Source organism: Schistocerca americana, chromosome 2 (genome assembly GCF_021461395.2).
Source record: "Schistocerca americana isolate TAMUIC-IGC-003095 chromosome 2, iqSchAmer2.1, whole genome shotgun sequence".
NCBI lineage: Eukaryota > Metazoa > Arthropoda > Insecta > Orthoptera > Acrididae > Schistocerca > Schistocerca americana.
This window is the reverse complement of record NC_060120.1, coordinates 340243641-340256051: the sequence shown is the minus strand read 5'-3', so window position 1 is coordinate 340256051 and position 12411 is coordinate 340243641. Positions and strand designations below refer to the sequence as shown.

Genomic DNA, 12411 nt, shown 5'->3' with positions numbered 1-12411 from the left:
ATTGTGTAGTTTCTTGATCGACACTGTAGCAAATCTTAAACCCTGTGTCGTTCACCTTAAGGGAAGGATATGTAGTGTGACAGAATTTGTGAACACACTGCTGCCTTTGCCACCTGAGCAATGTAAAGATACATATTTCTTTTAAAATATAAGTAAAGAATTTCTACTCATTACAATTTTATGAAATAATTACAAAATGTGTATTTTTTATGTTCCATGTTGAACATGCAGGTATCAGAATAACATGGCCTCATATACTTCTTTGGGACTGGACCATCGCTAAGTCAGTCAGAGCGACAGCTTCAGTCGACGGCCAGCAACCGTTAGAAGATACCACTTTTTTGCTCTGATTCCCTGTGACAATTATTGCTGTGACTGTCAAATAGAGAAATATCTGTTCCTTTCATGTCCAACCACACTTCAATACATACATATGAATTTAAAATTTCTACAGGGCATATATTGTATGCTAATACTGAGATGGATTCTGTGGCAAAATAGACCAGCATGAAGTTGTTATGTGGAGAAAAGTATCTGCAGTGTTTAAATTTCTGAAATAGTGAATAGAAAACCTTTTCTTCTCATTTGAGATATCATGAATATTTAAAAGAAAACTGACTGTTTCAGAAAGAAAAAGTATTGAATTCTATGTAAAAGACAAAGCTAATGAAATCTCTGGTTTTACTATACAGTACTTCACAAAGTACATTTCATGACAGGCTAAAATTAAACAACAAAAAATCCAGAATGGAGTGCAACAATGGCTGGAAGCTCATTTTGTGATAGTCTTCTTGTTGTGCTTTTCCACAACTCAGCATCTCTGCTATATGGTGAGTAAAACTGTCCTTTTCATAATATTGTTTTAACACAGCTTATCTGATATTTTACAAAAAGGATACTATAAGTGATCTGCCCTTGAAAAGCACAATACCTTTTAATATCAAGATTGCTTACGGTGAGCACAGTTTCTATAATTATAACTTCAAAATATCTGAGAATTGTTTGCTGAATACAGAGAGTCATGCTAGTTGCAGTGTGGCAGTGTCGATTACCTCTGCTTGAAGCTACAGCAATGAAAAATAAACAATAATATGATACTGTTTCCTTAAGCTATTGTATAAATGAAAAAAAACTATATGGATGCTGACAATAAACACCTCAGACCAGAACTTCCATACAAAGTGAAATTATGCTTGCATAAAATGATCAAATTAAAAATATATACAGAACAAATACGATGTATGTGGTATGTCAGTGCATGGTCACATGAAAAGAGGTGTATCATGGCAATATCAGCATCACAAGCAGAACATTAATAGGCAGAGAGAGTATATGATGAAGCTGAACAGTAATTCAATATGTAAAGAAGATTAAAACCTAATAATCATCGGGTTTTGGAAAAGTATAGTAGAGGAAGGAATAGAATACAGAGTTACAGGAGAATACAGGCTTAGCAGTAATAATGATAGAGGAGAAAGTTTCTTTGACTTCTGCAAATAACTTCACCTAATAGTAACAAATATGATGTTCAAGAATTATTTCACAGTGGCACATAGATTCAGAGATCAGATATTGCAATGTAATTCATACCTATGAGCAGATATTGATTTAGATCACAATTTAATAATGTTTGAGTTTGAGAGAATTATCAGTAAGAATCAGTGTTGAAAGAAGTGCAACACTGCAAGTACTGAGGAATGATGCTGAGCATTTGAAAGTCTCAGAGGAGGTAGATACTGCAAAATCGAATACCACAGAATGTAGTTCACCTGAAAAGGAATGGACATTCCTTAAAAGGGCAATCACAAAAGACAGCGAGGAATATTTAGGTACAAGAAAGGTAAGTGTGAAGAAACGTTGAGTAACAGAATAAGTACTTCACTTGATTAAAGGAAATACAAATATGGAGGACGAAATACAAATACTGCCTTGAAAAGATCGGACTGCGGCAATATATGTCACTCTGCAATTAAATGAATAGAAGTGTATGAGACTAAAGGAGAATAGCTGTAGGTAGGACAGATTTAGCAAACAGAAAAGTCAAAATAACTTTCAGCAAAATTAAAAGCAAAGGTGTCAACACTAAGACTGTCCAAAGAATTCCTCTGCTAAACAAAGTGGAGAGACAAAATAGGTATAAGCTGAAAGGGAAAAGTAGTTCAGAAGCTGCAAAAAGGGGATTTTCACCACTACATGTCAGAGGTATATAAATGAATTGGTGTAAGAAAGATACTATAAGTAAAATGTCACTAATAATAAAAGGGGATTGACAAACTTAGGAAACTATGAAGGTAACAAGAGGGAAGAAACAAAACAACATGGAAAAGGGTGAAAGATCTCACATATGCTGATTTATTTTCCTCTTCATATTTTTGAAGAAAGAAAAAACATTGAGTTATCTAGCTACCAAGTTTTTGTTACTGTGTGCGGAATGGTAATCAAATTCATGTTCTGCTGGTAGTTGTCCCAATATTCTTATCCTGCTACCGTGCACCGGTACTCTCTACACTCTTATACAACTGTCTCCATTCTACACTTCCCACCTGCTGGATATCTTAACATTTCCATTAATACACATCTATTTCTATTCTACTGTCTTAACTTCCCTCAACAGTCAATAAAAGGTTGTAAGAACACTGTACTACACTAATTTGTAAAACAAATGTGCAGTGAAATACATTATGTATCCAAAATGTGGCATACCTTCCTGTAAAGAAGTGAACAACTGGCAACCCTCATTTTGAGGCCCAAGTGAAACATTGCCATCATATACGGATGAATGACGATGGCAGAAATCAAAGAACACAATATCACTGCAGTAGCATACAGATATGCTTCTGATACTGGCATGGTACTTCCTGGTGAGAAATACTGTAACAGAAGACCAAGAAAGAGTGGCTGTGCCACCCTTCACATTTCACCAAAGATTATCAAATACATTCATGATACTAAAAAGCTTGGTTTCAGTAAAGAATATGAAAAATATTTCAAATGTATAACCCTAATTTCTCTAGAACATGATAGGAAGTTGTTGGCTCATATTACACCACTGGTAAAAAAGTCTGAGGTGAGAGTTTGTGAAAGTACTGACCTGTAAGTTATCCATAAAATCAAAGTTTTCATTCATGGCACATCACTATTCAGATTATGTGGGTGATTATGAACAGAAAGGGAAGCTTATGAAAATCTCTGAAGGGAAAGTAGGAATATCAACAATTATGAAAAGGATAGATTGTACTCACCATAAAGATGACTTGCTGGGTCGCAAATAGGCACAATGAAAAGACTGTTGCACACTAAACTTTCAGCCAAAGTCTTCTTGAGAAAAGGAAGGAAAACACACACACATTCACACAAAGTGCACCTCGTGGTCCACCTCACACACATATGATCGTGAACTCTTGCTGCTCTAGCTGGCTAGAGCATCAGGAGATAGTAGTTTTGCGTGAGTGTCATCTTTATGGTGAGTAGCAATCTATTCTTTTCATAATTGTTGAAAAGAAGGTAGTTCACACATTTTAAAATGGAAGGAAGGTTTTAGGTGGAAAAGTTAGTGAGTCCACCTCGTCTTATCTTGTGTTCTTTCTTAGTCAACTATGATACAAGAAGACATTACAATTCTGTGCAGAAATAAAAAGCATTCTATAAACAACAGAAGAGAAGTAAGATGAAAATCTTTAAAACTTCACCACAAACTACATTCTTGTATCTGCGGAAACCATCATCATCAAATTTATTTGTTGGTAGTGCAACAGAATCCACATCTGTGGAGCAGCACACACTAGGAAACTCTTCATCTGGCTATTTAATGGTGATGAGATTCATTTTTTGGCTAAGGTATTTTAAAGTTTTAGAAATCAACTGAACTATTGTAATCTTTTTTTTCAACATGCATTAGTTAAGTCACATAATGTTCCATATACTCTGAGCTCTGTGGGTGATAAACTTCAAAGTTGGGACAAAAATTTATACTAGTCTCAAGAAACCCAACAAAATTATTTGTTTCTGAAGTTTTAAAATATATGTTTCATTGAACAATCCTGAAAGCTTCTTCAGTTAATCTGTCAAAGATGTGTCTATATACAGACCAGTATTAACATCCACATTTACAATAAAATTCACAATCTAAAGCAGGGAAAATTGTACAAATCTTGCAACTAGCAAAGTAATAATAAATTATCATAAGTGTTCATATTCTTTCTCCAGTAATTTTTGATATTCCAAAAATTGTATGTACAAACCGGACAAACAATTCAAGAACTGCTCGAATACATCCATACATCATATATTTCCATCCGTATGCACTGAGCATAACACGCAGATAGCTTGGACTTCTATTCTTCTTCACTGCTCTTCTGCAGTCTTGTTTCCACAACCTGTAATATGTTGGGACCTGCTATTAATAATGTAATTAAATATTATAAGATAAATTGAAGATAATGTCCAACATGCAAATGAACTAAAAACAATACAGAAGAAAATAGAAGAAATAAAAAGATGACACATGGAAAAAAGTGATGGGCAATAAATACTACTTCTTCAATAGCTCAATTGATTTCTAGTGCCAGATACCTCTTCTTATGCAAGTAACTGACCTAATACTGGGCAATAGTGTTTTACTTACATAAATGTACATCAATAGTTAGGGTTTCTTTTCATAGCATTTGCGTTTGGAAGACACTAAGAATAACTACTTACAGGCAGTCTTCATTAAACACTCATACATACATTTGGTACATACCTTTCAAATCTTTCACCTAACAGTGATGATTTGTGCTCTTTCAGGGGTGCATACAGGTCTTCAATTTCGATGTCTCTCTTTAAGCCTGTTTTGAAGGTTTTCAATGTCCACCTGAAATACATATTTCAGTATGTACATTAAACTTAAATCTTTCTATGAAAACAAAACACAGACTTTTACAATGATCAAGCTGTATTTGTGCAGTAGCACACAAGGAACTCCACGCATGGGTAGTTTACATCCTTCATACACTAATTGCTTTCCCTGGTGTGAAAGTGAATTAAAATGTCCACAAAGGTAAATCACAACACTAGTGACTCATAGTCTGTGATAATCTTTGTAAATTCAGTATAAGCTGCACAGAATGACAGATTTATTAATTTATGTTCCATTTTTAGCAACTCCCATGCTGCCTTACCTACTTACCGGTAATCTGCAGCTAAACAATATGTACTGTTCAATACAGTATGCTTTTAATGTCTTTTTAAATATTTTATTTTATTTATTTTTTGTTAATTAAGTTAAATGAAGCTCCTACTCTAAGGATAAGGATCAAGCTATTTGTACAATATTTTCAAATACTTTTTCTTAATCACTATAACAGACTGACAGATGTACACAAATAGTGAGTGCAATTAAGACTATTTGCAGCACACTCTCTTACTATTTTAGTTGTTTATATTAATGTCCCTGTTTAAAAATTGAAAGCTGTTAAAAAAAAAATTTCGTAGCTAAGGACTGAGTGCTAACAGTAAAAATTACACTTCACTGTTTGTTAAAAATTGGTAACAGGGTTCTATAAGTACACTGAAGGCATTCTCTTTGTTAATATCTTTACAGATGTGTTCCTTCCATTTGAACTGACAGTCAACATTCATTCCTAAAAACTTCGTGTTTGTTATACAGCCTATTCAATTATTGTCTGTTTTTGATTTGACAGCATTATTTTCCCTCTTCAAGTTGGAATTAATGGTGCTGTTTTTTTTTCCCTCATCAAAAACTCACAAGACCTCACCTGATTTTTCTACCACAGGAGTTCTGCTTTTTAATCTGAGACTTCAGTGCTGATGTCATCACATAATTTTTCACTCCATCTAATATTATCTGACTAATTAATGATGTACAAAATGTTCTTATAAAATTTTAATTATCATCTTGGAAAAATAAAATTAGATGATTAATAATTTTTTGTTTGCTTGCACCACTTGTCTACAGTCCTGGTACACATTGAAATCCCCACTTACAACATAGTTGCAAAATGCTGAGGAACCAAAATAAAATGGTACAGCCCATTGATAAAGCGAAATGCTGTCCAGTAAAGAAGAATACAACAGAGTCCAACCTCGAGTGACTAAAGGTAGTGAACTTGAGAATCAGATGGAAAAAAGGCAGTTACTGTAATAAGGTTACAAACCCTCAAAACAGCATAAAGGTAATGGCAATTCCACTTGGAAATCCACAATGAAGGTCAACATACTTTTGCTTGCTGACAGCCATGGAAGACAGTTACATGATACTCAGTGGCGCAGCATGGGGAAGAGAAGGAGGGCAGAGGGGCCTTGGGCCTTGGCAGCAAGGAAGTGGGAGGCGGAAAGGAGCGGCCAAGTTGGGTAATCCTGTCAGAAGCACCAGGTCATGGTCCTTACATCAAATAACTGTAACGTCATTGGGACCACATAGGTACTTATGCAGAATTTTATGCCAATTGGACAAGTGGAAGTGGTTCAAAATTTAGTTATAAGATTTGATCTAAACAAATATCCCACAAACTAGGGTTACTTGAAACCTTATATTTATTTTGAGCCTGAAATGGACAAATGTTGCAGTCTATTGACAGAGGCAACAGTTTCTGATGAGTTAGTATTATGAGTTCCTGATATGTAGCGTCTTTAGTACAGACACCTACAGGCTCTGTTCTGGTTCTTTTGTCACAGTGGGGAAAAAAAAGAAGAAGAAGAAGATTGTTTGGTTTAGTCGTCAAACTTTTGTCTATACATGCACTTTCAAAGGATACAGATTGTTGGTACCTTTTATTACTATCAAATTTCATACCTTTTACAACTTTATCATAGTCAGTTGAATATTTTTTATAAAATAAACCACATAAACAGACCAATTTAAAATGTTGTCAACATAGCAAGCAACAGTAGGCTACTTGAGCTCACTGTTTTTCTCTTGTGATTTGCACTCAAGAAACCTTGAACCACTTTTCTAACCTTCAGATGTGATATTAATGTGGGCCCAAGTAGCCTGTAAAATGCATTCATGTACAAAACTATACTTCTGTTTGTAAAATGTAGTTTATTAAAACTTTTTCTAATAATTATCAAAAAGAATATGAGCATGTTCTAATCAAATGTGCTTGGAGCTCGCCAACAGGGACTGGAAATGGCCAACACTGAAGGATATTTCATTTTTCTGTTGCGATACGCTGCTGCACATTTGTGCCCACCATCCATTTGCTATAGCAGACTCTCGCACTGTAGCAGATGATGTATCACCTGACAAAAGAAACTGCATCAGGAACTGTACACGTCTGAGGACAAGAGCTTCCTCTGCCAAGTGCCTCTTTACTGCACCAAGTGGCTTTTTCCCCTAAAGCATGGTGCAGGAAGCATTCCCAACTCCCAGTACTTCCTGCACCAACAATGAACTGTCCACACAACAAGTGCAAGTTCTTAAATGTTCCTTTGGTGTTAAATTTATGTTCAAGTTATTTCATTGATAGAACTTAACAGTTTGCCATGGTGTTACCAAATAGGTGCAGGATCCATGAAGACATCAATAATGAGTCAGTTTTGCATGTCTACAAAGCGAACTACATTGCAAGCTCCCATGACTCCTTTCGAGAACTAGTGGGCAAGACTGAGAACATATTTCAGAGGAACTTTATTCAGCAACCACTTGGGGATCTCATGTCCTGAGAATGAAGTATCCCATCACAAAGCCTGTTAAATTCTAGTGAGTGAAGCAAGATATAGTCTCTTTTATGAGCTATATGCAAACCCCTGTGGTGCAACACGTGTAGCTGTTAGAGACTGACATTCCCAATTGTGTAAGATTAGCTTCCCCTACAGTACCTCAAGTTGTTTATTTGTATTTTGTATTTGCTTTAATCACTGTGTTAGATTAGTTTCACTTGTGGCACCTCAAGTTCATTTATTTGTATATTGTATTTTGCTTTGATCACTGTGTTACATTAGATATGTTTATGGTATCTCCAAGTTCATTTATTTGTATTTACATATTTTATTGATCACTGTGTTAGATTATCCCCATTTACTACACTCCATGAACATTAACAATGTTTCTCATATTGTCTTTAAAAAAAAAAAAAAAAAAAAAAAAAAACTAGTTTCCGACACACCTATGTGCATCTCACGTGTGTACTCATAAGAGCTTCATGAGTGGTGGGGATTACTGGACTGATTAAATAGAGACTTTCTGTTCATCTGTTCATACACATTTTAGGGGCCATTTACCTTTGTAAATGAGATCTGCAGTTAATTCTGCTTGTTAACACTCCAATAAAGAAACTGTTCAGTATTCAAATGTCTGTCCATTTTACCCTCCACACCTAGCAAACCTATGGGCAACCCCCGTTCCCCCAGGCCAAGCTGCACACCATGACAGGCCGCACCAAGTGGCTGCTGATGTCATGCCCCCACCAATTGTCTATCGCTTGACACAATGGCACACTACTCCACCGTTCCAGTGCACAACACAGTGAGTGAAGTGTCAGGTCAGGATGAATCGATCCCTGCTTGCCATTACCTTTGAGATGAGCCCTGGCTGTCAACCAACCCACCTACAATCCCTCCCCCAATACATCTGTCCTCTTCGGGTCCACCAGTGCATATGGCTGGGTTTCACACTTTCTTCCACCACTGTGCACATATTTGCAGGCTCCTCAAGTACCAGTGACTCCACACAATTCACTCTAATGGTTGTGCAGCTCCAGCCTTCAGATGATGTGAAGGTGCACGACATCGTCACAAGCCTGCCACAGTCAAGCAAATTTGGTGCCCTGAAAGTCAGGCTAAAAATGTAGCTGTCTGAATCAGAAATGCATTGCATGCATGTACTATTTTCATCAGAGGACTGCACCAACATGCGGCCCTTACTACTCCTCCATTACCTCCATGCACTTGATGAGTCTACAATACATGAATTGGGTCATGTGCGTGTCTGATGCAGTCCGCACCATATTAGCCATGAAGGTCTATACAAATGTTGATGTGGCAGCCATCATGGTGAACAGTGTCTTTGAGTCTCTCTTCTCCCTCACCCAGGCTCCCATGCCAGAGCACCGAGGTAGGCCATCATTTATATATCCCTATCACTTCTTTCCCTCTGGTGAACCATCATCCTTCCCCTCCCCATACTAACATAGTAGGTCCCCTTCCATCGTCCAATGGCCACCGCTACATCCTCACCATTATCAACAGTTTCACTTGGTGGCTGGAAACTGTCCTGCTGGCCGACATCACATGGACACAATGGCCAAGGCTTTCACAGATGCCTAGGTCTTGCATTTTGGGCATCTCTTCCGTGTGGTGATGGAACATGGATTACAATCATGTCTTGCCTGTTTAAAATGCTCACCAAAACTTACTGTGCACTTATCCATTTTAAGACAAGTTAACACCCTGCCACCAACAGCATGGTGATGAGATTCCACAGGACCCTAAAAGCTGCCCTTACCCATCAATCCATAACTTGGTCTACCGCCCTGCCACTAGTTCTCCTAGGCTTTTGAATGGCCCACAAAACTGACCTGTGTGTGTCTGCCACCACAGTGTGTAACAGCAACCACTCGCTGTCCCAAGCAACGTCATCAAGCCACAGTTCCTGTTGGCCACCACCAGCACCATGGCATCTGTACACCAGCTCCGCAATCCTGGACCTGGCAATCCTGCAATACTACAGCAAGCACAGCTCTTTCATGCATTGGAGCCTCCACACATGCACACATATCTTGCTCTGAATGAACACCAGGCAGCCAGCTATCCTGCAGTACACTGGCCTACACCCTGTGCTGAAGTGTGGGGAGCAGACCTTTTCTATCCATCTCTGCAGTGCTGCCAGCACAGTATCCATCGATTGATTGAAGATGGCATGTACGTTCTACCTCCCCAGCCCTTGTGCACCACCAGGTGTTAGTACTGCGATGGCACCAAACGACAAAAATGGTACCCCAGGCAATGCCACTCAACAGCACTTGGGATTCAAGAGTGGAGGCCACCCCACCATTCATACCACCCCATATCCCAGCAGAACTGCCCACAACACTCACTGCCTAACCCTCACCACCAGACCCATCCTCTGACATCGTGCCTGACTCGCAAGGTGCCACACCAAGCATTCAACACAGGGGCATCAGTTAAAACAAAACAAAAAGAAAAGAAAAACACACACAACTCCCAATCCCAGGGGGTAAAGACTAAACAATTCCCAATCCCTGGGGAAAAAGGAGTTGAGTTGAAATTACAAGCTGGGTTAGTCAAGTTCTATACAGGGTGATTCACTAACTATTTCCACCAGAAATAACTATGAAAGTATGATAGGAGCTGAAAAGTTTGTGAAACAAATGTTGCATGGGACAACAGGGGCCATAATATGACACTGGTTTTTTGTTGCTAGGTGAGGTCACGTCAGAGATATGAAGGTCAACTTTGTTTTTTTAAATGGGATGCTATAGTTTGGTACTTATTTTCTGATAGCAGCTATCAAGACAAATCCAATGATGTGTAACAGTAAGGTCGTTGAAGGCCAACAAAGGTCAAAAAGGCGGCATGAACGTCCATTTACAGAAGGTGTTCAAAGTGATGATTATTGGTACCAAAACAGTGCTGCAATTTTCTTATCATGGATTGAGTGGTATTCCTTATCACTTTGGCACTTATTGAAGCACATGCTTTGACAATTCTCTCTTGTATATCATGCAAATAGTAAATATTTGCCGAATACGGTGTATCCATCTAACGTGCCATTGACATGTAAACACCATTCAATGGTTTTGCAATTCAGCACTAATGGTAAGACTAGTATCGTCGAATCAAGCGAATGTGAATGATGTGTTCCTTTGAAGAACAGTTGATATGCTTCTCATTTACGGAGAATGCCACCGAAACTCAGTGAGAGCTAGAGATTTATACGCTGAAAGATATTCTCAATGCACTCACCCTACGTGTATGATAAATTGAGAACAACTGGATCATTAATGCATCAGAAACACCCTCCAGCAAAGGAAAGTTACTAATGAGGAAATGGAAATTGGTACTCTTGCCACTGTGGTTCGAGATCATTGTGTCAGTTCACGTCAAATCGCAAGGGAATCTGGCATGAGCTAGAGTAGTGTTATTCTTGTTCTGCATCGCCACAAATATCATCCTTACCATATCAGTCTCCACCAAGAATAAACTGGTACGAATTGTATGGGTCACATTGAATCTGCCAATGGGCTCAACTTCAGATTCAGAGGGATGACACATTTATTAATTTGATTTTATTTGCTGATGAGGCTACATTCACGAACCATGGAAATGTTAATTTGCATAACATGCATTATTGGGCAACTGGAAATCCATGTTGGCTGTGGCAAGTTGCACACCAAAAACCGTGGTTACTGAATCTATGGTGTGGGATTCTGGAGCAAAGAATTATAGGCCCCTATTTCATTGAAGGAAATCTTAATGGTAGGAAGTACACCACATTCCTGCAAGAAACATTAGGTCTGTTATTGGAAGAAATACCTTCAGGAACAAGGAACAGAATGTGGTATCAACACGATGGGTGTCTGGTACATTTTTCGCTGATGGCTAGAAATGAGTAGCAGAGACAATTCCCAAATCATTGGACTGGACGTGGAGGAGATGTGTCATGGCTGACTCATTCACCAGACTTGACACCTCTAGATTTTTTCTTTTGGGGATTCATAAAAGACATTGTTTGTAAAGACATTCCAACTACACCTGAAGATATGCAAGAGAGAATTGTCAGAGCATGTGCTTCGATAAATGCCAGTGTGATAAGGAATACCACTCAATCCACGATAAGAAGATTGCAGCATTGCATTGATACCAATTGTCATCACTTCGAACACCTTCTGTAAATGGACGTTCATGCCACCTTTGTGATCTCCATTGACCTTCAAAAACCTTACTGTTACACATCATTGGATTCATCTCGATAGTCACTATCAGAAAATAAGTACCAAACTACAGCATCCCATTAAAAAAAAAAAAAGTTGACCTTCATATCTCTGAGGCAACCCCACCTAGCAACAAAGAACCAACATCATATTATGGCCCCTGTTGTGCCAAGCAACTTGTGTCCCACAAACTTTTCAGCTTCTATCATACTTTCAGAGTTATTAAAGTTTCAAATCCTAAATCCTAAATCTTAGGAAACAACCCCACTGTGAATCAATAGCACAGTCAGCACATGTAAGTGAGCCTCCTGGAACATCATTAACAAATACTGAAACACTTTTATGAACACAGAAAGGGAAAGCAATAAATATCAGACATGAAGATCGCAAAAGCAAAAAACTGTTTGTCACATTCTTAACAAGGACGTTATCTCCTCCACTGCCACCATAATTCCAGTCACAGACCCACTCAACATCCTGATACACAGCTAACTTTGAATGTGAAGAAATTAGAGAA

At 38.1% G+C, this 12411-nt stretch overlaps 1 protein-coding gene across 2 annotated transcripts in view; it reads right to left on the bottom strand.

Annotated features, from left to right (window-relative positions):
- LOC124593679 (probable multidrug resistance-associated protein lethal(2)03659) overlaps window positions 1–12411 on the bottom strand; it is a 283510-nt gene that overhangs the window by 190819 nt on the left and 80280 nt on the right. Inside the window, exons 3-5 of one of the 2 annotated variants that reach the window (XM_047131975.1) lie at window positions 4742–4852; window positions 4242–4376; window positions 2704–2908 (exon numbers count right to left, since the gene is read on the bottom strand). In XM_047131975.1, the coding sequence (XP_046987931.1) occupies window positions 2704–2908; window positions 4242–4376; window positions 4742–4852 (451 nt within the window). Of the gene's footprint in view, window positions 1–2703; window positions 2909–4241; window positions 4377–4741; window positions 4853–12411 lie in introns of those variants that run through there. The other variant, XM_047131976.1, reaches the window with a different exon arrangement.